The 25,820-nt window shown below is 45.2% G+C and overlaps 1 protein-coding gene across 8 annotated transcripts in view; it reads left to right on the top strand.

Moving 5' to 3' along the window:
* The window catches only part of LOC147106116 (voltage-dependent calcium channel subunit alpha-2/delta-4-like), an 888,222-nt gene extending 869,354 nt beyond the window's left edge, over positions 1 to 18,868 (top strand). For 3 of the 8 annotated variants that reach the window (XM_086008905.1, XM_086008904.1, XM_086008906.1), the window contains 4 exons: positions 8,972 to 9,087; positions 12,338 to 12,417; positions 13,784 to 13,853; positions 18,778 to 18,864. In XM_086008905.1, coding sequence (XP_085865031.1) covers positions 8,972 to 9,087; positions 12,338 to 12,417; positions 13,784 to 13,853; positions 18,778 to 18,806 — 295 coding nt within the window. In that variant the 3' untranslated portion in view covers positions 18,807 to 18,864. Of the gene's footprint in view, positions 1 to 8,971; positions 9,088 to 12,337; positions 12,418 to 13,783; positions 14,202 to 18,777 lie in introns of those variants that run through there. The other 5 variants (XM_086008903.1, XM_086008902.1, XM_086008899.1 and 2 more) reach the window with 5 other exon arrangements.
* Positions 18,869 to 25,820: the final 6,952 nt, after the last annotated feature.

Genomic DNA, 25,820 nt, shown 5'->3' with positions numbered 1-25,820 from the left:
TCAGTTCAATTTCAAAAGCCAGAACTTTCTGATTTCAGGATTTAGAAGACATTTTTCAGGTATATTGAGGTTGTAAGTGTGTGTTGTGAGATCGATATACAGTGTAACCTCCTTGGAATAATCTCTTTCCACTTTGACTAGCGCTTATAATATTTCATCCTCAAGTGACATTTTCACCAGCAGACTGGGAACCATTTATACTCCCTCATCCTGGTCCTCAGATTCGGAGGATGAGCAACCGTGGTAGCAGCAGAACCAGGCACACCAGCAGCACCAAGAGCGCCGACCTTCTCCTGAGCCACCTGATGCTGCGCAGGGCAGGGGCTGTCAGCGCAGGGCTGCACCGCGCCGCAGGAGATACCCCCAACACAGGGTTTACAGGCGGAGAATGAACTTCCTCAACATGACTGAGCAGCAGTGCCAAAGGAGGCTGAGACTTTCGCGAGAGGTAGTCAGACATCTGCACAATGCTGCACCAAGACCTGCAGCCCAGAGGAGCGGGTGGACACTCCTTACCAGTGGCTGTCAAAGTCACCACTGCCCTCAACATCTTTGTGTCAGGGTCCTTCCAGGGATCATCTGCAGACATCAGCGGCATCTCCTAATCGGCTGCACACAGATGCATAACGCAGGTTACTGATGCCCTGTTTGGCAAGTCGGCCAATTACATCCACTTCTCAACGGATTAAGCAAGTGTTACCGCGTGAGCGGTTGGGTTTGCCAATATGGCAGGCTTCCCAAGAGTGCAGGGCGTCATCGACTGCATACATGTGGCCATCAGGGCACCCCAGCAGAACCCAGCTGTATTTGTGAACCGCAAGGGCTTCCACTCCTTTAACGTGCAGCTGGTGTGTAACCACAGGAAGAACATTATGCATGTGTGCACAAAGTTCCTTGGCAGCTGCCATGACTTGTACATCCTGCGGCAGTCTACTGTGCCTCAGCTCTTCAATCCGGCAACCCAACTTTCCAGATGGCTACTTGGAGACGAGGGCTATCCCCTGAAGAAATGGCTAATGACACTGATGAGGAGGCCATCAAACGAAGCTGAGGAGCGTTACAATGAAAGCCACATTTCCACTAGAAGCATCATAGAGCAAACCATAGGCTTGTTCAAAATGCGATTCAGATGCCTGGACAGATCTGGTGGAGTCCTACAGTACGCACCAGCCAGGGTATCCAGAATCATCGTGGTCTGCTGTGAGCTGCAGAACATCGCACTGCAGCGTGGCTTACCGCTGCCTGAGGAACAAGTGGCACAGCGCACAGCCTCAGAGGAGGAGGAAGAGCCAAATGAGGCTGCAGATGAGGAACACCTGGCAGAGGTGGCTGTCCCAGTGCTACCAGCACGCGACCTCCTTGCTGGCCGTGAGGCAAGGGATGGACTAATCCATGCCAGATTCACGTAGCTTTACGCAGCACATATATGTGGTTGGCACATGCACATGAGGGTTGGCAGGACCTCCATTCCACACAATACAGCATCTGAACAATGAACTGTGCATTCCTATCACTCTCCCCACCATCACTGTAGATGAAAGGCACCCTCAACCCTCACTGCCACTTCCAATTCTCAGCACACATAAGGCACACATAAGGCAATCATTGACATTGCATTCCTTTAATACACTAGAAATAAAGATCACAAACGTAAATTGGTATACAACAAAATCACCCAAGTGATTACCCTTGTGACTATTTGTGTTTTAGCTTTCTCTTACGCGTGCGTCTACATGGTGCTTTCCCTGTGGCTTCAGCAGCTATAGAGGCAGCTTGCTCACTTCCCTGCTGCACCTGCTTAGACGTCTTTGGCGGTCGTCCTCTGCGTTTGGAAGCCTTGGAGGGCTCCACAACAGTTTGCTCCTCCTGCGGCTGTGCAGGGGCAGAGACGGCCATCTCAGTTGGGCGAGGTATCTGGGGTTCTGACCAAGGGCTCCGCAGTGGCATGGGAGTGTGAGCGCTTGGAGAGGAGCCCCCACTTCCTTGTTGTCAACCACCACCATCCCTCTAATGGGTCACCCGCACTTCACTGCTAGCAAGTAGCTGGAGAGCACCTTGCTGCACATCAGTGGGGCCATGAGGACCCATTTCTGTGCTGACATTCCACATTACAAGGACGTACATGAACCTCTGGTGTGTTTCTCTCAATAGATGCCCATCTATCCTCCATAGATGACCATCTATTTACAAGTGTTACCATGTTCTCCTGAGTCTAGCAATTTATGTCCTCCATGGAGGTTGCCATCCTTTCCATGGCAGCACCTGCATTCGCCAATGCGTACACCAGGGCATTGCTCATGTTTGACATGGACTCCTCCATTCTCTACACACATGCAGTTACCGTGGTTGCAAACCCAGTCAGAGCCTCCTGCACTTGTTCCTGAAGTTCCAGCACCGCTCTCTTTCTGGATGGCCCCAGAGGCACAGCGTCTACATGCAGCTGAGCAGAGCTAGGAGTGCCCTGCGGCCTCCGACGAGGACTCTTCACTGCTGTCTCCACCATCTGCTTATGCTCACTTGTGAGCAGTGGTACACCAGGTGACAACACTACTCTATCTCGCAAACTACCCACCGAGGTGTGCGTCTCTGCGCTGGTGCTGGGTGCGCTGATTTCTGCTGATGCTGCTCCCTCAGAGGCTGCAGGTTCCTCTGAGGAGCCCTCCGGCTCTTCCTCATGGACAGTGGGGAGGGGGGCTCTCGATGGTCCTGTGGGGGAGTAAAGGCATGAGTTAGATATGTGATATTTAGGTAGCAGACACATCCCATTGTGCAGATGATCAGAATTCAATTTCTATGAGCATCAGATGCCATATCAGTCACTCATGAAAGCAAAATGATAGCGTTGCAAATTAATTCTGTCACCAGCTTGCTGTACTGTGCCCGTCTCTCCGTCCCCCACTTCCAACTCCTCTGCACCTCCGACGATCTCCAGAGCTGCCTCCTCAGCATTCGTTAGGTGCGCCAGGGATGGTGGGCCTCCTGTTCTCCCTCTTATTGTGGGCTCTCTTTTCCTGCAATGAGGGACACAAGTGGAGTTTCAGCAAGATTGATGGAGTGAGTGTAAGAAAGGATAACATAGATGTTTAGAGAGAGACAAAGATGGAGTGAAGTACCAATATCAAGGTCCCTCCCTGTGCGTTGTTATTTGTTGTCATTGCATAACAGTGAGATAGAGTGTGAGGGGTGTATAGTAGGATGGTGAAGTGATTCTGTACATAGAGAGAGAGGGATGGGTGAGGGTGCAAGGGATATTAGGGTAAGTTGGGATGTGCAGGAGTAGGTTGCCAATGCAGAGTGATGGGGATGAGAAGAGATGGGAAGCAGATTGAAGGTAAGTGTGATGTTATACTCACTTTTACTGAGTGCATCAGATCATTGAACCTTTTTCTGCATTGGACCCAGGTGCGTGTACAGACCGACCTTGCACTGACCTCGTCAGCAATTTGCAGCCAGGCTGCCTTTGTGTGCTGAGGAGGCTTCCTCCGTCCATCGGAAGGGAAGAGGACCTCCTTTCGTCCTCTTACTCCCTCCACAAGAGCATGGAGGGAGTCATCATCAAAACAGGGAGCAGCCTTGGACCCTGCCTGCAGCAGCCAGCATTGGGAAGCAGAAGAAAGCAAATGAAATCAAAGGGGACATAGCCCCCTTAAATATCCAGGCTCCTTGCGCGTCATCAAGCATGGCAAGCCGACCCGCATCCTCCGATTGGGCCGGCTAGCGCGCACGTCAGCTTTAATGAGGCCAATCTCGGGAAAATCTTTAATGTAGAGCGGCTGCAACCGGGTGCGGGACCGGAACCTGCAGAACAACGAACCCGCCACCATCCCACCTCCGGGCGGAAAACCCAGCCCGTAGTTTAGCATTCTAGTGGTCATTCACACTCATTGCTGCTGTGACAATTTGAACTCGGCAGGGATCATTGCTAAATTGAGTTGGTGAATGGACACTGACACTGGAGTCTGACTTTTGGACACAGGCTGAGAGGGCAGTCAAGTTTTCTTCAAGGGGAAGCTGCGAGGGCCTTTGCTGAACCAAATAAGTTAGAAATGCTGAAAGATACCTAGAAGACATTTTGTTCATGTCAAATAAGATGACCTACTGATGTGGAGAAGCATACCATGTTCTTTATTTTGTATCATTACACAAAGAGAAGTTGTACTGGTCGAACTAGGTGAAGCTGACCATACTGTTGCATGTTCATTCACTGAAATAAAGCAGCTTTTGCTTGGTCCACCTGTGGAGAGATTGAAGAAGTACACTTGCGAAAAACACAAATATCTGGTTCAGGTCACAAGGGAATATTATTGTTACATCCTCTGGTTACACTATCGTACAAGTAGATATAGGAAAGTGCGAGTCAGCTTCCATAAAAAGTAAGATGTTCAAACCACTTGTGGCAGCAACTGATAGCAAGAGATCACAAGAAAGTTTCTACAGCAAATCCAAATTTGTAACAACCATACAGTGAGTTGATGACAGAAATATACAAGACTTGTGAAAGGCAAACCTATACCTTTAGCAAACATCAAGTTGGAGGTGCAGCTTCTGATTCAGTAATTAGGTTAATAAGTGTAAGATACAGTCAGTGCTTTATTGCAGAACTGCCAGCATATCATGCACTTACTGCTTGGTTCATCCCCTTGCTTTGTGTAGGCACCAATTGGTTTTTCCTACCTTGGCACTCTCCCTCAGTCCAGAGAACCTTTCTTCACTTGCTCCCATGAGCAATTCACAGAGGAGACAGCACTTATATAATTGCCCACCTATTGTCATACCTGTTGCCATTAGGAGGGTTTCTTTCTGCCCCAAATATGAGCACCATCTCCTTCAGCAGGACCTTCCAGACCTTGCAGCTCCTCCAGCCACCTTCTGGAAACAACAGTCAGCTTTCACCAAAACTGGTGCAGCAGTCCTTTAAGAGCTGCTGTGCAAATTTCCTAACCCCGGGTGATTCAGCACTCCCTCTGCATGTAACATACATGCAAAAAGAAAGACTTGGATTTATATAGGGCCTTTCACGACCACCGGACGTCTCAAAGCACTTTACAGCCAATGAAGTACTTTTGGAGTGTAGTCACTATTGTAATGTAGGAAACACGGCAGCCAATTCGGACACAAGCAAGCTCCCACAAACAGCAATGTGATAATGACCAGATAATCTGTTTTTGTTAGGTTGATTAAGGGATAAATATTGGCCAGGACACCGGGGATAACTCCCCTGCTCTTCTTCAAAATAGTGCCATGGGATCTTTTACATCCACTTGAGAGAGCAGACAGGGCCTCGGTTTAACGTCTCATCCGAGAGACTGCACCTCCAACAGTGCAGCACTCCCTCAGCACTGCACTGGAATGTCAGCCTAGATTTTTGTGCTCAAGTCTCTGGAGTGAGACTTGAACCCACAACCTTCTGACTCAGTGCTACCCACTGAGCCACGGCCGGGATATTAAACAAATAATTTAAATTAACTGAAACTGCAGGATACAGCAGGGTCATCTCACCACGCAATGCAAGTGTGGCCCATATTTTGGGCCAATCCTGGAGTTGGCCCTGATTTTGCGATGCCAAAGCACTTGCCTGATACAAAATATTTTTTTCCCTATCATAATGGTTCAGTTTAGCTTGCTGGTGCTGTTCAGAATATGGCTTTTTTGATCAAAGCATTGTATAGGGAACACCTTCCAAAGAATATTTTTGTTCTAAAACTGCTTGCTTTCAAACCTGGTGAAGACATTAAAAAATAATTGACACTCAACCATAGTACAGCCATTTTATGATATCATCTCAGTCAAGGTGCAGAGGAGACTTAGATTGGGAAATCGTATGAAAAGTAACAAATTGTGCTACAAATACCTACTTGTGTGAAGCGGAGGTTGAAGCAGATTTGTCCTTCTTGCACCTATACTGAAAGATAGAATTGGTGCTTTCAACAACAGTATTCCCTTTGAAAGCAGTGTTGAAAGGTACCAGTAAAATGTTTGCAATGTCAGGAATTTTCTAAACTGTCCGCAGCATGTCACTGCAAGGAAACAGCCTCCTTGGACCTTGGCTTGTAAAAGATAATATCTGTTTTTAAAAGTTTACATGAGGATGTGGCTGGACGGATTTCACTCACACCCTGCAAACAAAGGTCCTAATGGGCAGCTGATCAAAGTCTAGCAGTAAAACCACTTACAACTTGTCTGCATTAAAAAAAATAGGAAACATTCCATTGCTTTTCCTCATGGCTGATTAATGTGGTATATTGGGGAATAAATCAGCTGTAGGAATGTCTAACAGCACTAAAGTCTTCGGAGAACAGCAGACCAGGCACCTGCTCCTCAGTGACTAAATGTCAACAGTTACAAGTAGGAAATCAGGCAAAATCAAACTCCTCTCTTTAATAGTATTTAATTCTGATTATAATTAATTAGCATAATACATAATGGCCTAGAAATTCACTGGCGCCCCAATCTCGCCAGGGCGCCGGAAGTGCTGCCCCAGAAGGAGTCGCGGGTGCCTGCCGGAAATTCAGTTTCAGCGCCCCAAACGGAAGCGTGGCATTACTCGAGGCGCCCCGCATCCCTCTTGGGGCGCTGCAACTGAAAATCGCAGTGCACCGTGCCGCAGTGCCACACACTGCAGCACGGCGCGCTGCGGTACTGCAGGCCTTCCTCCCCTTCTTAAAGGGGAGGGGCCTGCTGCAGCGCGATCGGCAATCGCGAGTGCCGGCAAAAGAGCCCAGCACCGAGGAGAAGTGCCGGGCTCTTGGGACACAGCCGGCACAACGCGGTGGGCGGGGGGGGCTCAGGAGGCCGGGGACGGCGGCGCGAAGAAGTGCTGGCAGGTGGCCAGCAAAAAAAATGGCCGCCCCGCACCTCAGCACTTCTACCGCTGCAGGTAGGCCCCCCTGAACCGGTCGCAAATTGCGACCGGCGTTAAAGCAGGGGGCGCTACCAAATTTGGCGATTGGGGCGGTAGCGGGGCGCTGCGCACACTGATGACATCATCGGTGGCGGCGCAGCGCTAACGGCTAGCGCCGCCATTAGTGCCCCGCTAAATTTAGCAGGAGGCGTGGCCAGTGGCGCTAAACCCACTAAGTGCCCTCTTTGGGCGCTAACGGGTGGCGCAGCCCACTGAATTTCTAGGCCAATGTTTTTCCCTGTAATTGTTTTTGTGCTCATCAAGGTAAAGGATGTTAGCACTAGGTAATGCAACAGTCCCCCATTTAAAGTGTCAGCAACAAATACTCTCAGGTCAGATGTAGCATAGGCAACTGCAAAGTAAAGCTCCCACATCTCGGTCCCAATTGACACGCTTTAGTTCCAACTTCAGTAAAGCACCCTCTACTGAACCAACCTGATATTTCCCACATCAGTCATTATCTTAGAACCTTTGACTTAGATATTTCACACTATTTTCAGCATTACTTCAGTGTAAAGTCAGGACAAGTAATTTTTTAGCAGCAAAATGGAGCAGAAGCCATTTCTGAATGTTTTCCTCCCCAAGATCGATCCTCTCAAATTTCCTTGAGCTTTTTTGCCCTGTGAGCTCACTTACATATACTGCAAGTTTCCTGCTTTTACAGTCGCACAGCTCTCGAGATAAGTTAGAATGAGAATAATAAGGCTCAGCTGAGACAGGAGTTTGTGAATCCAAAGAGTGTGGAGAGTTTTGGTAGTGAATTCTGCAGCTGGTAATGACTTTTTGCAGCAATTTTTTAACATTCTGCTTACACAGACCTGGACCTGCTTCTGACAGTATGAGAACACAGTGAGATTTTCACTCCCCCATCTCCCACATGAGGGATTTTCATGAACAGTTATTACAGTACATTCCCTACGGCATACCCTTGTATTCAATTATCATGGAGGAGGAGCAGCACAGGATGAAGCAAAGGAAAGTTGGGCAGCATTTAAGGAGGATGTAAACCACCAAATATTACCCCTTCCATAGAAATTACAGACAACACAGGGCATATGAGGACCTTAGTGAGGAGTTGTGTATAAGAAGAGTGCACTTCACCAAAGAGGTAATGGACAAGCGCAACCACCTACTGGATGAGGAACTGAAGCCACGAACATCAGCCTGCACTGCCCTCGTCTGTGGCTATGAAGGTGACCACTGCGTCAACTTTTATGACAGGCTAATTTTGGGCAGCTACGGGATTCCTGTAATATCAGTCAGAGTGTAATACGGGCATGCATTTTTCAAGTGACTGACGCATTTACAGCAGATCTGGCAAATTCATCATCTTTGGCAGCATAGCAAGGCAGCAATGAAGTAGGACTATCCAGTTTTACAGGGTTGCTCATTTCCCCAAGGTCCAGGATGCAACCCATGTTGCTTTGTGAGCTTTGACAGTCAACTCCTCAACTACCTCAACAGGAATGTACAGATTGTGTCTGACAACATGTACAGGACCATACATGTCAACGCAAGATATGCTAGAAGTTGTCATGATGCATTCATTTGAAGTTTGGCCCTGCTTGAGTTTATGTTACAATACCATGGCCATAAATCCTCTACTGTCAATGGCCAGCTCTTCAATGTGTGGAGCAGGTGCTTCACTCAAATAGCCTAGGTATATTCGATGATTTAGGTTTTTTAACACCACAGTCAGCAAATAAAATGAAAAACATCTGCAAGCCTACAGTAGCTGAAAACATGTTCTTCACCTGTATGTTTTTATGAACTTTTTATCTACCTTTTGATTCTTTCACTGCTGCTTTCCTATCCTCTCTGTCCTAAGGTCTTTTTCCATCTCCTTCAACATTTAGTCATCCCTGTGACCTGGTCTCCAGTCCACAGGCCAAATTATCCTCCTTCCTTTCCACCCCACATGTATGATGTGTGCTTCTTGAAGGAAGTTAAAATGGAGAGAGTTTAACAAATGAGGCAAAACATGGTTCTGAATACTTAATTGGAAAAATATTGAAAACACCTTTTGAAAACACATGCTTTAAAGTTGCGATGTGCATTTCTCTTTTCCAGGATGTTTGTGGTACAGCAGATTGAAAACAGTAATCTACTCCTCCTGGTGACTGAGGCATACTGTGACTGCAGCATCTTCCCACCAGTCAAGCTGCAATCTAAAGAAGTGAAATATATCCTTTATATAACATATATTGCAACTAGCTGTAGCATCTCTATATAAAACATGCAGTAGCAAAAGAGATTTCGGGGGGGGGGGGCGATGGGGTGGTGGGAGTTGGGAATCTGTTGTCCGCCTGTAGCAAATCGAGTAATAATTTTGGCATTGTTCTTCCATAAGTAAGAAGGCAAAAATATTTCAGAACGGTCATCTCCTTACTTCTTATTTGGTCAAAAAATGATTTCTCTTACTGGCATTACTCAACTAATTAAAACACACTTTCTTGTCAGTGCTTTACTTATAGAGTCACACAATGGGCCGTATTTTCCGATCAGAGGCCTCCTGCATGCGGAGGCCTCTGATCTGGAAAAAATCTACGGACTTACCTGCGGGCTCCCGAGGGCCGGACATTTCCGATCCTGGGCCTCTCCAACTCGAAATGTGCAGGGCCCACGTATCCCAGAGGCGCATGCGGTTCGCAAGCGTCCCTGGGATCACGTGGGCCATGGGGAGCCAATAGCAGAAGGAAATCTCTCTTCATACACTTGACAGATAGACCTGTCAAATATATGAATGGAAATCACCCCAAATACATTTTTTTTTATATCACATTTTTAAAATGAGTTGAAATTACAATAAATTAAATATTTTAAACAAAAATTTAACTTTTTGAAAAAAAAATTAAAGTTTTTTACGGGGCTAAAAATAAACTTACCTTTTTTAAAGTATTTTTAAATGATAATTTATTTAAATTTTTTTTTAAACTTTTTTTCAGCTCTTATGCTGGTAACAGCTGGCCTTACGCCTGCTTTTACCAGGCATAAGATTTCTAAGGGTTTTCAGCGGGTGGAGGTTCTCCAGAAAGCGGAACCCTCCCCCCGCAGAGGCCCTTCTCTAGGGCAGACGTCCGATCTGTCAAGAGCATTCTTGACAGATCGGAAATGCCGGTTTCAGCGCATGCACTTGGCATTTCCGATGTCCCTACGGGTGTGTACACATCGGAAAATACGGCCCAATATGATTGACCCTAGATACATTCCCTTTACTAGCCCCTTCACCTGAAGGAAAGGATGCGTGCTTGGGACAGTAGGACAGAGGTGTCATCAAAAGACATTCCTTTTAAGAGCCCGCTTCCCTGAAAGTCAATTTGACAAGCAATGCGTCAGTAAATTTAAAATGGTCGTTACAGCAATAAATTTAAAACAATTTTAAAGATTAGCTGCTTGTGAATTCAATGGGATTATGCCCGAGTTACTCTCGATAAAATCCCAATCTCAGTTTAGCGGCAAGGTTACCAGTGCTTTGTCCAAGCAGGCTGCACGGTTTTAGATGGTAAACACCAGCAGTACCTCTGCACACACTTGCAGGGTCCCTAGACCTCGGCTCATGCCAACTTGCACCTAATCTCTTTAGACTTAAGTAAGTGGGGCGTGCCCATACAGCAGAGAGTGTGCACTCTGTATTGGACAAACAGAAACTCTATGGGCTAGAAATTCGTCTCGGGCGGTGGCGCAAGCAGGTGTTATCGGATGGGCTGCCCGTTATACGCAGTGCCTGATATTCAGTATATTACAATCAATGGAACAGAATATCAGGCGCTACGTATAACGGGTGGCCAATCCGATACCGCCTGTTTCTCGTCACCGCCCAAGATGAATTTCTAGGCCTATTTGTGTGGATTTCTGAATAGTTTGGTTTGTGGGCTCCTAAGCACAATAACGGGGTTCCAGGGAGATCAAGCATCCAGCTGCTCAAACAAAAATCAATTGCGCTATCAGGGTGAGGCACTGACTGGAGTTTGACAGTTGGATTATTGCGGCCAGATAACTATACGGAGTTCCATCATACTTTTTTCTCATTTTAAAAGCATTGATCATTGATCAGAGAAAGGTAAGACTCCCAAGTAGCTCTCTTATAAGTTACAATTACCTCTTACAGAGTGACATTGGGAAAGGGCAAGCAGCCTGCCTGCTGCATTGTCTTTTTCTCCCCCCTCCCCCCACACCATCATTATATGTGACAGGTCGCAGGACCTACAGAATGCAAAGATAGCTTTTAAAATGAGAAAAGATACAATAAATGTAATGTTATTTTGGCTGTAATAATCCAATTGTGGTCCTCAAACCAATTTCATAAATACACAAACCTCCTGCAGTACCTTTTAGACATCTCAGAGGCGATCCTCATGTCCTTAATGCCTGTGTGCGCCAGGTCATGGGGTATAACATCAATGGAAAAAGGGGAGGAGACCTAGATCTCCACCCCTTTTGCACATGACGTGCATTTCCAGTGGCCTGGGAGGTAGGGGAACAGGTGCAGGAAGATCCTGCCTGGAACAGCCCAGTGCTTCATACTATTATAATGTTTTTTTTGGCCAATATGCTGGGTCAGCACCAGATGCGAATCCCATCTAAAAATAATGTATGTCCAGGGTTACTAGGTACTGAGCTGTGTATGCCAGTAAGTTTTAAGCGTCTAATAAGAATATTCATTCAAGAGTTCTAAGGCCATTTCTGATTTTTTTTTTCCGCTCACACTTTTCTGCTCGTGAGCTTTGTGCCAAGTAGTGTATTTTTTTGTTGCTTCCCTTCCCCAGCAGCATTACTGGCACCAATAAGTTTCCTAAATGAAATCCTTCTATCTGATACAACGTATAGAGGTGACCCGACCTCACTTTTGCAGACAACCTTAAAGGAAGACTCAGAGGAGTGACCAATGGCACCACTAGGATGTGTGAATGCTTAACTGTTGGATGGTTCTTCAGAAGCACATCAAATATAGCACATCACACATTCACTGATGCTGCATGAAAGAAGCCATGTCAGGGTGATCATAAAGCTTGATGTGGCTGCACGCCTCAAAATGCCACCAACCATATTTGCAGACATTGTCACACCTCCCTGGCAACACTGTGGGGAACTGTCTTCACAGGGTTCAGATCAGCAGATAGCCAGGTGCAGAGGTATGCCAACTACTGCTAGAGCATGCAATATAGGGTTATCACAGCAGTGACATTACCAGCCAGCTGTCAACTCAAACTTGCTGCTACCTCTTCCCAGGCATGGTACAATGTGAACTTATGAGGATGGTACCATGCAGTCGCACATGAGGCAACTCTGCAACACACAAAAATCAGCCCATGTTGTACAATGCATTACAGTCCAGTGTTTATCTTGACAAACTGGCTGGAGGGCTCAGTGCTCTTAAATGTGTTGACCCAATAATCTCTTAAATTCCACTATTCTTCCTTAACTCCAGTGTAAATAATGCATCCGTTAAGTGTGACCGTATGCGATCACAGAAGTTAAGGCGTCGACCCAATACATGTCATGCATTCCACCCTGAGGTAAGGTGTAATTCAGGACTAACTCTGTTATACCACAAAAAAGTAGACTCACATGCATAGAGTGCAATGAGGTGAAATAGAGTGTTACAATCTGGCAGTTGTCTCTTTGGTGCTGGTTTTGTTATAGCAGTTTCACCCTAGTATTCAAAGTGGTGCATGACAAACACTTTTATAAATCTTACATAAATTTTTATTTAAAAGCACACCATCTGACGATATCTGGGGGAACAATGTGTTGACGGACTAAACAGATACACCATGCAATGGTAGGACGCCGCTTCCTGCACATCCTCCCTGTTATGTTTTCATTCTCATCTAAAATATCAAGCACAGGCAGTTACGTGAAAGGTTGTGTCACGATAAGAAGGAGAGCAGTTTAGATGGTACCACTAGAGTACTGCATACAGTTCTGGTCACCACATTACAGGAAAGATGTGATTACACTAGAGAGGGTGCAGAGGAGATTTACAAGGATGTTGCCAGGACTGGGAGAATTTTAGCTATGGGGAAAGATTGGATAGGCTGGGATTGTTTTCTTTGGAACAGAGGAGGCTAAGAGGAGTCTTAATTGAGATGTATAAAATTATGAAGGGCTTAGATAGAATAGGAAGGACCTATTTCCCTTAGCAGATAGGTCAATAACTAGGGGGCATAGACTTAAAATAATAGGTAGAACGATTAGAGGGGAGTTGAGGAGAACTTGGGGGTCTGGAACTCACTGCCTGAAAGGGTGGTAGAGGCAGAAACCCTCATTGCATTTAAAAATACTTGGATATGCACTTGAAGTGCTGTAACCTACAGGGCTGGAAAGTGGGATTAGGCTGGATAGATTTTTTTCGACCGGCACAAACATGATGGGCCAAAAGGCCTCCTTTTGTGCCGCAAACTTCTATGATTCAACAGTGTCACAAACAAGCGCAACTTTTGTCTGATCCTTACACATGTGCATTGATCAAGACTTGGGAGAATGGTGTATTGGCAGGGAGACTGAAGGGCAAATGTCTTATTCCTTGCCTTTGCCAATGACCCTCTGAACTAGCTGCTAGGAACCACATCAGTGATGATCCCCTACCTGTCAATTTTCTTTCCCCATTTGTGCAGATGAGACTATCTTGGCTTAGGATCTAGCTTGGCTCTAATTGCCTCCTCCCCTCCCCCCAAAGACTAAATAGGTTGCCAGTGCTCACTGTCTTGGCTGATGCATGCAGAACAGCCTTTTGGGTGAGGTACTGGTGGGCTGCCATTGTCCACTGAACTCTACCCCAGCATAAGTCAATATCTTCAGGAGTGTGTGGAAGGAAATTGTAAGAGAAAGAAAAAAGATCTTAAATGAATGTTTTAATGACAAGTTACATTGTCTCCGCAGGAAAATGCAGAGGAGTGTGGAGGGGTTTCAGGCATCTCTCTGTCTGGAGTACTGCTCGCATTTAATCTGGGTATGGCTGCTGCTGTTTTACGATGATGAAGCAGAAGTGATGGTACCATAGACCACACTGTTTTGAAGCTTTTGTGAAGGCTGCACGCAAGATAGATCAAGCCTATTTCCATTGAACTGTTAACAAACATATGCTATTGGATGACAAGACGGGCTATGGATAAAAAGGAACCTTCTTAGATTGATTTCAAATCTTTTTCTTGCTCACCAAAATACTGTTTTTTTTCCTCTTGCATTCAGAATAGTATAATTGGAGAAACAGCAAAAAGGTTATTCCCTGCAAAGACATGGAGGAACAATCTCAAGAAGGGGTTCTAATTTGTGAAAATTAAACTGGAAAAAAGATCTATCTCCTGTATGGACTTCTAATTGTTGTTGGTTAATGAAAGTATTGTCTGCAATACAGTGAGTGGCTCTACCTCTGGAGCCTGTTGGTGTGTAACACTGTAGTAAAGTTACCACAAATTGTTCTTCCCAGTCATGTGAATTGAACCCCTTTGCTCCCTTTTTTTGGCCTGGGAAGATTTATATAAAAATCTTCACTTCCTATGAGCAGCAGTCTTTCCACAGAATAAATTCTTGGTATGAAATTGTTTTGTCATTCTCCTTTTTGTAACGGTGGTGCCTCCATTTCACAAGACAAACTGTGACAAAGTTGTATCATGTGCTGCAGCATTACCTGCTGCAAGCAACATCTGGATAGGGGGCAGCTTTTCTAACAGAAGTGAAGTTTACCACAGCAGGAAGCTTTCATGCTACTGGATCCTTCCAAGCCACCCTAGGAGACACCTGTCACATCAGGCAGTCTGCAGCATACACGTATATGAAGCAAGTATCAAATGCTATGTCTACAAGGGGCAATACATTCATTAATTTTCCAATGAAAAGGAAGAATCAACTAGACAGGGGACACAGCTTTCACTGGGTGATCGTGTTCACTCAAGTGCAAAACATCACACACGGTACTTCCATGAACAGAAAATGTTTACACTCAATTAATGTTTAGGTGGTATCTGACCATGTAAATATCATTAGCAACGTCAGTGACCATTATCCAGACAAAGCCATGAAGCTTTCAATGTGCAGCAGTCCATTTTGCTTGCAATTTTTGAAAGAGAAAAAAACACTGGGCAGATGTTTTTTTTGAAAATCAGGGCTAATGGTGGCATCATGGCTGCTGACTCCACTAACATACCTGTTAACAGGTCAAGCATTCCCCCTGTATTTAGCTGCATCCCCACATTTAGGTGCATCTCTAATAATCCCACAGGGCTTGTACATCCATTCAACCACCTGCCCTTCATTCCAAACATTTTGTTGGGTTTCAGGAATTCTAAGCAGAAAAGGCTCCTAGTGCTACTGAAAGCACTAAATGTCACCTTGTTTATATTACAGTGCTCCCACAGGAGTCGGGGCCTCGTCTGGTAGCAGCACTGCCATATAAATGCAGTCCTTGTGGATATATGAGTCTTGATTTGCAGATTTGCTCAAAAACGGGAAGTAAATTGGGCGAAACCGACTGAAAATTGGGGTGGAGCACTGTTCGGCAAGTTCGCTACCCATTTACCACCTTATGCAATTTTCTGCCAGCACCCAACTGCTTTGATATGTAAATTAGCTCTGAATTACATTAATATCCTTTGTGCAATTTTCAGCGAGTTATCATTCATTCATTTACCAACGCACATTGTCCTTGGTTACTGACTCAAAGCTGTTGAGGACATTTTGTTTTAAAGGCTCCTGCCTTAAGACTGCAATGAGAATTTGAACTGTATCTGTATTTGTTTGTGATTTTTCTTTTCACTTAGCTATTAAGGTACCTTTATAGCAATTGTTAGGCTAATGCTATTGTTGTCACTACCCATTAATAATAATACAATAGGTTTCCCCATGGAAGTGCCCTATACTTGCATATTCTGGAAGAACAGGAGGACCAATGGAGGGTTGCAAAGTAGGTCATGCTGCACGAGGGATATTCAGTGCTCACTTGCTAATATCCTCATTTCTGTGCTTACAGACCAAGGTGAAAATACATAGATATGTCAGAGGAACAGTGTTTGTGCAGGCTGTGATTCACAAGGGAAATTGACTGAATTGTGTTGCATGCTGCAAAGTGACCTGCATCCAAACTTGTCCAATAACACATTGGCTATGAAGATCAGAGCAGCCTTTAACTGCTGAACATCTGGATAATTTCACTGGTTATATCAGTCACATTAGTCATTCCACAGTAGATAGTAGAAGAAAGCAAATGGCAGATGTTCAGTTGGTTCAAGAAGACAATTTCATCCTCTTCCCCATTGACAGCTAGCAACAGCATGAGAGAGCTGTGCAATTTTACAAAGTGGCACAATTCCCAAAGGTCCAGCAGGATTGCAAGCATTGTCACAGCAAGTTAATGCTCACTTCAAGGGCAGCAGCCATGATATCTTCATTTTAAGGCAATCCATTACCCAACAACATTTGACTTGAGTCAAGTGGCAGGATGGTTTCTGGACAATCATGGTTAACCTTTGTAGGCATGGCTGCTGGCATGTTTACGGTATTTAAAGACACCCAGTGTAAACAAATATAATTAAGTGCATGCATTAACCAGAGTAATCGCAGAACACATCACTGGCTCCTTGAAGCAGCACTTCAGATGCTTGGACAGATTTGTGAGAGTCCTGCAGTGCAGTCTCACCAAAGGGCTAAGGATTGTAGTACAGATGTTGGTTAAAGGAGAAGTATTGGCCAGGACACCAGGAGAACTTCCCGTGGCCAGATGTAGTGGGCCCTGGCTCCAGTTCCTGTGGAGTACCTAGAGAAATAGAAGAGTAGCAGAGGCTATATTGGTATCCTTATGAGCAGCCTTCACATATAGTTTGCAATAGAAAGACTAACATGGTAAAGTGCTTCAGTATATGCCTTGTCAACAATTGAATGAGAGAATAGAATGAGAAGAAAAAGCAGACAACCATGAAACCAAAACAGGGGTCAGTCCTTTTCACCAGCTCCAACCCTCTCTGTGGCCTCTGCCAAGAATTTTCAAGATTTCCTACAGGATAACTGTTAGGGGGTCATCCTCTTATGTGTGTTCTCCCTTTTATTATGGACTGACCGGTCCTGAAACATGGGTAGAAAAAGAGATAATGATATACAGCGGTACTCAAGTGTCAGTATGCAGGCCGTGGTGGGCATGAATGTATGTCCCTGCATCATGCAGCTATGCTACATGGGCTGAATGTATGCAAGGATGTGGTGGTAAGTGTTTCCTGTTTCATAATGGATAGGCACTGAAGTTAAGATAGCGTGAGGGAAAGGTAACAGAAAGTGCCAGGGTTGCTTAGTACACTGAACTAATGGAAGGTAACAGTACATTCCTCTGTCTCAGCGGTCCAGGTAAACTTCTCCCAGAATTATCTCCAAGTGTGCAATATGATGCTCATAGCATTTACACTGGTAGCCACCTCCTGCCATTCTCACTGTGCAGTTCACCTGAGGGTCCTGTAGCACGCCAACCTGAACTGAGCCTTCCTCCTGTACATTACTTACTGTCACAGAATTCCCATGGCCTCATCTGAAAAATGTAATGTTCTTGGTGCTGCTAAACTCTTTCCATACATTGGGAACCATGAAAGGACCTTGCTGTCACAAAAAGCCAAAAACCACAAGGCTACCCTTTTATGCTGCTGCAGGTCTTTAAATCCTGCAGCAGCAGGTAATTTCCTGCCTTGTACTAGGCAAGCTCCAAATCACAGACATTTGCAATGTAAGGTGCTCACCTCAATTACATTAATGAGGCTGACTGTGGAACTATGTGGGGGTCAGTGCATTAAAGGTCAAACTACACCACTCAACTGCCAGTCAAATAGAAAATTTAGGCGAAGAGATGCCCTGATCAAAGTAGCACCTGTGTGGGGGGAATCTAGTTTTGTTTCATCTCTTACCTCCATCATAATGATTGAATATTTAAAAGCTACATTAGGGGCAATTCCATGATTTCACTCTCCCAACGGACAGCCGGGCTTGAAGGGACAGGTTAGAGTATCAAGGCCACAGGCTTTGTATATTTCAACTGTAAAAATTGTAATTGGGTAAAAATAAACTCCCAGCTCAGGAATTCACTGTTCGAATTATGCAGGTGGAATTTTACATTTGAAATCAGGTGGTGGGTCAAATAAGAGTATTTGCTCCCAAAACATTCTAGAAATTCAAGCAAAAATTACATAGGATATACAGCACAGAAACAGGCCATTCGGCCCAACCAGTCCATGCCGGTGTTTATGCTCCACTCGAGCCTCCTCCGATCTTCCTCATCTAATTCTATCGGCATAACCCTCTATTCCCTTCTCCCTCATATGCTTATCTAGTTTCCTCTTAAATGCATCTATACTATTCGCCTCTACTACTCTCTATGGTGGCAAGTTCCACATTCTCACCACTTTCTGGGTAAAGAACTTTCTTCTGAATTCCCTATTTGATTTCTCAAGAATGCAAGCAGAGGGCCAACCTTACCACTCACCTGGTCTCAGCAGGCAACTGACCGCTTCCCGCTGACTTCTCGCCCGTAACAGGTGGGAAGTCAGCTGGGGAGATTTAAATGAGATCCGGGAGTTAAAATACCCCAGGCCTCTTTTTTGCTGCAGCGGGTGAGTTTTCAATTGACACCAAAGTCACCCACTGAAAACTAGCCCGCAGTTAAAATCGAGGTCAGTGACTTTGACAAAACTATGCAAATTTGGTGCTCCCAGTCACTGGTGTTTCAGTATTAAAATCTACTCCAGATTTTGTTCCGAGTGAGGACAGTTTGTTCATGACCTTTACTGTCATGTCCCACACATCAGGCTTGATCATTTGTATTCTCAGTTGCTCTGACTTGTGCAGTGAGATGCTTAGATGCAGCATTAGATAGAGATAATAACAAATGTGTTTTCTGTTTTCAGATTGGGTTTCCTTTTGCTTGCTCTGGTAGTGGAGTGAGAAGGGTAGAATGAAAATGGGGGAATTGCCATCAAAACCCACAGTAACGTGTTAACAGTGAGTTAGCAGCAGTAGCTTCATAAATTACTGTAACCATCAATTAAAACAAAAATGCAACAGTAAACGCAAAAAGTCTTTTGCAAATTCATGTTACGTATCAAACTGCAAAAAATTAAAAAGCCCTCAAATATCATTAGCCCAGAAATTCGAGTCCCAACGCTTGAGTACGCACGGGGTACTCACGCGTAGGCCCAATGAAAGTGCTGGTTTCGTGCATGCACTGCGCATGCGCGGGAAACCGGCACTTCCGTTCCCCTGAAAGAATTGGTTCAGAAGTCGAACGCATGCGCCGGGGAGGCAGCACGTGCGCGTTGAACTTAGGTTTTTTTTTTACAGGTTTTTCCGGGCGGGTAAGTCTCCAGCAGTTACACTTTTAAAAAGCAGGCGCAAGGCCTGCTTTTAACAAGGTAAGTAGCGAATCAATTAAAATTAAAACATTTTTTCCACAGGTTTATTATTTTTAAATACTTTAAAGAAAGGTAAGTTTATTTTTAGCCCCGTTAGAAAATGTAATTAATTTTTTCAAAAATTGTTATTGTTTAAAATAGTTATTTCATGTAATTTATAGTTTATTTTAAAAATGTGATTTAAAAAAAAATTATTTGTGGTTTTAGTGATGTTTTGGGCTTGTAGTATTTATAGGTTTGACAGCTCTTCCTGTCAAACTTATGAATGAAGCATTCCCTGCTACCATTGGCTCTCCATGGCCCACGTGATCCCAGGGGACACATCGAACTAACTACACACCTGGATACCCATCAGCCTTCTTCTGTAGGCTGCCTATCGAAGTCCTCATCTGAGTCCTCTGCAGCAGAATTTGGGTGCGACCTCGCCCTCTGGGGAGCTGGCATCTACACTACTCTTGCCCCCTACCCTTGCTGCAGGACATTCGTATCTGGTGTCTCACCACATGCAGATCCCGCTTCTAACTTATCCTCTAAAGTACGGGGAGTGTCAGTATCTGAGCTGATGGCTGCGAGTCTGAAATCGAGTGATAGTTCTTGCTCCTCCACGACTGCCTAGCCAGGTCGCAGTTCTTGGCTATCTGAAAGGAGAAAGGCACAAGGGTATGGGTTGTGGTGAGGGGATGGGGGGAAAGCAAGAAGTGCATGCTTACACCATCTGCAGCTTGTAAATCAGAAGAGATTGTGGGATGAGGGGGAAGTGGGATGTGAGAAGGAGGATTAGGCATGAGGATACCGTCATCTTCAACTGTTTCAGCTCTGCTGCTGGCCACGGGCTCAGCGAATGCCGCTCCAATAATCTCCAGCACTGTTTTCTCCATGGGGGTTAGGTCATGCAGGCACGCCTGTCTCCCTGCATCTTCTATGTTTCTATGTAGCCCCTGCTGCCTCCAGTTATGAGCCACCTTGTCCTGCAAGAGAGGGAAGTGTGTCAGTGACTGTGGTGCAATGTATTTGGGTGATGTGCCTGTCATGGTTGAATAGCTGGCAGTGTGTCCAAGCTGTGAGATGTGGATATGAGGCTTGCAGCAGTGGTAAGTGTGTGAAGGTGATGTAAAGCTGTGAATGTGAGGCGTGAGTCAAGATTTATAGAGATTATTATTGGTAGGTGAGTGAAGGGGGTATGGTGCATTGAGCAGTGTCTGAGCCTAGTGGTTCAGTTGTAAGGGTATGGCAATTGAAGATGAATTCACTGACCGTGACCACTCGTGTGAGGTCATTAAACTTGTTACAGTGAGTTGTGGTTATTCCGTCACTCTGTGTAGATTACTGTGGATGATATGGTGGGTGAATGGAAAGCAGCGGAAAGAGAATAATTTTTTGATTTCTGTCACTTTCCATTAGTTTTGTCCTTACCTACTCTGTGAGTGCAAGGACTGTTTCAATAGGTTACCTTTCTGCTGTGCTCATTGGTCTGTCTGATAGCTAAGAAAATACTGTTATTTTACACCTTATTTTGTGTAGCAGGTAGATGAACAGGAAACAGTTGCTTGATTTTAAAGGCTCACCACATTATTTTGTGTCCGATAAGGAACAAAATGTATTTCAAGAAAAATCATTTGGGTTGGATGTTAATTAATGATCTGAAATGTGCAGCCTGCTGTATTAATCCTGCCCTGTCAAAATTGGCCAGAATTCCCATTTTCCATGGCATACTGGAAATTCTGCTGCTCCAGTGGGGATCACAGTCTCCTTTTTCTGGTGCCTCTAGAATGGATGTTTACAGGGAAATGGCATGATTTGCTGTCCAGACAATCTCTGTCTCTACTTTAATGGCCACTGTGTGAACTGCAGGAATGTGTTCTGTAAAAACTCCATTGTAAGCCCCGTGAAGGATGGCGCAGTATAATAAATGTTGTGACCGCAAGACCATGTTTTGACTCATTCCAGGAATTTAAAAATACATTCCCTGAACCAAAGTCCAAAATTAAAGAAAAAGCCCCTGACATCTTCATACTGTGTAAAGTAAACCACAGCAGACTGATCTTCCTGCTTCTTCTCTAGAATGGTGAATGACAGACTGCAAACAATGGTATGATCTGTGGTTGCATTGGCTGTGCTGGGAGATTTTTAAAAATTGCATTACGAGCAGGAAAACTGAAGTCATATCTGACCTACTCTGAAATGGATGGGCACCAAACTAAATGGAAAATGCAAAAATGGCCTGAATGGGATTTTAAAATAAACAGTAGTACACGTACAAGGGGATAGAAACATAGAAGATAGGAGCAGGAGTAGGCCATTCGGCCCCTCGAGCCTGCTCCGCCATTCAATGCGTTCATGGCTGATCATCCAAATTCAGTACCCGGTCCCTGCTTTCTCCCCATACCCCTTGATCCCTTTAGCCTTAAGAAATATATCCAACTCCTTCTTGAATATATTTAATGAACTGGCCTCCACCGCCTTCTGTGGTAGGGAGTTCCACAGGTTCACCACTCTCTGGGTGAAGAAATTCCTCCTCATTTCTGTCCTAAATGGCCTACCCTTTATCCTTAGACTGTGTCCCCTGGTTCTGGACTCCCCAACCATCGGGAACATCCTTCCTGCATCTAGTCTGTCCAGTCCTGTCAGAATTTTATAAGTTTCAATGAGATCACCTCTCATTCTTCTAAACTCCAGCGAGTACAAGCCCAATCGACCCAATCTCTCCTCATACGTCATTCCTGCCATCCCAGGTATCAGCCTGGAGAATCTTCGCTGAACTCCTTCCATGGCAAGAACATCCTTCCTCAGATAAGGCGACCAAAACTGCACACAATATTCAAGATGTGGTCTCACCAAGGCCCTGTACAACTGCAGCAAGACATCCTTGTTCCTGTACTCAAACCCTCTCGCTACGAAGGCCAACATACCAGTCAGCAACTAACCTGAAAACAGTTGATGATCCCATTAAATAGCACTGATGGGGGTCCTTCCTGCTGCTGAACGCATGTTCAGCTGTGCATCTTTAAGAGAGGTCATTAGCTGGAGCGTTGAGGTCAAAAATGGCAGCGCTGGCGTCAAATCGGCATTGTGAACATGCTGACTGACGTCACAATCTGCCTACTCTGCATGCTTCTAGCACATGCTCCCAGCACCCGCGTGAACGACCTCCCCAAAATGACGTCCAGTGCGGCCCGCACCAGAAGTGTGCACGCGCAATGCGGACGCCATTTTGGACACAAAACGGCACCCGAAAAACCGGGTGTTATGGAGCCAAAATTCGCGGCCTTATTTTTTTTCCCAGTGGGTGACAGCCAATCTGACATGAGATGAAGAGAAATTTCTTCACTCAGAGGGTGGTGAATCTTTGGAATTCTCTACCCCAGTGGGCTCAGTCGTTGAGTATATTCAAGACAGAGATCGATAGATTTTTGAATTTTAAGGGAATCAAGGGATATGGGGATAGTTCAGGAAAGTGGAGATGAGGTAGAAGATCAGCCATGATCCTATTGAATGGCGGAGCAGGCTCGAAGGGCCAAATGGCCTACTCCTGCTCCTATTATGTTTTTATGTTCTTTTGTCTGTTTAGCCTCACCTTGTATTTGGGGAATGATCCAAGTTTAACAGGCAATGGTTCCAATGACTTGTCTTTGTCATTAGAGCCACGGCCTGTTACATTTGTATCATGACATTAGCCTGAGTGTCGCACTTAAAGTTAGTTTGCCAATCATGATATCTTCAAACCAATCATAATTAGTTCCTACAAAGAGCGAATATACAGTTCATTTAGAGATATTTCTCTTGGCCAGCTTGTGGATCATTTCCTTATGGTATACATATTTTTTGCTTGAATAACATACAATTGCAAAATGTCCATTTTTCCGCCACACTTGTGGGATTTAGTACTTATGAATGGGAGTTCTCCCTGCTGTGCTGGGTAACCGCATCTATTACACTTGCCGGATTTATTACAAATCTCCTTGAGCTTGACGTTATATTCTTTCTAATCTTTATACGCAACTGGATGTACAGACGTGTGGTACTCGTGGGGGATCACCTTCCTTGAGCAATAACAATTTCTCGAACTTTCCCATTACTGTGTTATGCTTTTTACTTTCATCAGCTGTCAAGTTGAATGATAGAAGAATCCCTTCTGCTTTAGCACCTATGCAATGAATCACTTTGTTTACTTGACTAATTTCAGCTATATCAGCTAGTCCTGACATGATACGATTGCTTTCCCAAGGCTTTTTTCAGCTATGCCATTCCTCAGGCTTAGAAAAATTAAAATTCGCTGGAAAAAGCTCTAGCAACATCAGCTTCTGCCATATTTAATTTTTGCTTGACACTTAACACATGTTTTGAGATGTTGTAACAGCGACTCACCCTGCACATGGCTCTGACTTTCTCGCTCAATCCTCGCACCGACTTCTGTTTTCTCTCCTAGTTTAGTGGGAAGACTCCAGCAGTTTAGATTAACAGCTTTCTTTTATTTTCCATGGATAAGATCCAACTTCTGATGCCATATATTGTTCAGAGATCCATGTGGCACGCATGTTGAAATCAGAAGCCTTCAGGAAAAGGTTCTTGACTTTATTACAAGGAAAACTAATCAATCACAAAAAATACAGCTTTATATAGATAGATTCATTACACCTTGTGTTGGAGAAAGTGCCAAAATTGTTTCTTGTTGGCAGGAGCACATCCCCTCCACCCCCCACCCCTATACAAAAGAAAAAGAGGGACTAGAATTATTATTTTTTTGGCTCTGAGATTCTTCATGTGTGGAGCTGCTGCCTGCCTTGAACTGGCTGGTGCTTTGCTCCATTATTGAATGGCCAGGCCCTGAGCTGGTCATACATTCCACCAGCCCCCCACCCCAACACCGGCCCCCCAGACCAAACCAAAATGCACCCCAGGATAAATGGCTGCCTTCGGGAGAAGGAAAGTTAGAAGGAATACCTTGGAGGGAAAAAATCTTAATGTTTGAAGTTAGGTGATGCCATGAAGTAGAAAGGCTCAATGTTAGAGCTCCTGATAACTGTGCAATCTCTACTCCGAATTAAGGCTGTACCTTTTCTGTAGGCAACATATGTCTGATAATCTTCACTCTCCTGTGTTCTTGCTTTTCTTGGGCAGATCAGAAACAATCTCCTCTTATTGTATTCCTGGATCTAATGGCGGATTAATCAAGTAAACAATGCGATGCATCGCCCACGTTTTCAGAATCTGAAAAGGCACCACAAAGACCAATAGAACAGCGAGACATCTCGAGCCGGTGAGGTCTGAGTGGGAACGGTGCGAAGAATTAAAGTGACAGGCGACCGGAAGCTCGGGGTTCCCCTTAAGTCCCTGGTTAGTCAGTTTAGACTAGTAGGGTGATTTTGGGCAAGGTCCTTGGCTGTTTTGGCAACTGTTTCTCTGGTTAATAATGTTGCAGAGTGAGGTTATGGAAGGAAAGAACAGTTTCACAGGATTTGCTTGTTCTGAATTGCTGAACATGGGAATGCTGCTGGACTTACCATTGAGGCTCCCAAATCAGGAGGAACAGCAGCAGCAAGGAAGGCAGCAAAGACCTGCACAGGCTGCAAGAATTGGGTGAAGGAGGCCTTGCAGCATGTGGATGTTCAAGAATAGAACGTCATACCTGAACCTCACAGAGGAGTAGTGTGTAAAATGGCTGTGTTTTAACAGGGAGACAGTCTATTACCTATGGAGCAAAAATTGGAGCCTAACACTTGGGCAAGCAGTTGAAGGTCACCGTGGCTCTAAATTTTTATGCTTCTGGCTCCTTCCAAACTGCTGTATTAACATCAGCAACAGCTGTCAGTTTGCTATGCACACGGTGTTCCAGCAGGTCACTGACGCACTGTATGTGAGGCGACAACCTTCCCCATGGAGGCTGACAAGCAGGAAGAAAGAACACTGGGATTTGCTCGCGGGCTTGATGGGAAGCTCTTGAAGCCCCTATCCACGTTCTCCTGCAGGCTTTGTAAGCCAGAGAAGATGGTGAGCCCCAGAGGAAAGATGGGAGCAGTTTGAGCTTCCATCGAAACAGTCAGAGCAGTGACCAGAGGCTTCATGGCTGTGGGTCCCCCTGCAGTTTTCCAAGAGCTGACCACTCGCTCCATGGCTGACTGCATGGCTCAATCTCATGCATGAAGACAAGCACACAAATTGGAGCTGGACTCCTCCATGCCCTTCGACGTTGTGCGCAAACTCACTGGTAGGCAGCCCAGTGCACTTACAAAGTCCCTGTGAATTGCCATCATCTTTTTATGTATGCTGGGCCCTCGATCTGTACCAAGCAGAGCTAGGATGCGAGCTCTCATTCCAGTGAGCTGCTTCTGAGCTATCTGACTCCCCGCTGCCCTTTCCCCTGTGCACTCATTCTGGGTGACCTCTCTAGCCTACCCTCTGATCTTCGCGCGGTGCCAGTAGACTAGAGTTACTAGTCGGCTATTGCGAATGGATTTTACAGCTGGCACAGACATTGCCATTTGCCAGCAGGTACTCCAGTGCAAAATCAGAGAATTTACATGACGAGCGATGTTCAGAAC

This window comes from Somniosus microcephalus, chromosome 16 (genome assembly GCF_052327205.1).
Source record: "Somniosus microcephalus isolate GS21.2 chromosome 16, FLI_Smic_1.0, whole genome shotgun sequence".
Taxonomy (NCBI): Eukaryota; Metazoa; Chordata; class Chondrichthyes; order Squaliformes; family Somniosidae; genus Somniosus; species Somniosus microcephalus.
Note: the sequence above shows the minus strand (reverse complement) of the source record. Positions and strands in the feature narration are given on the sequence as shown.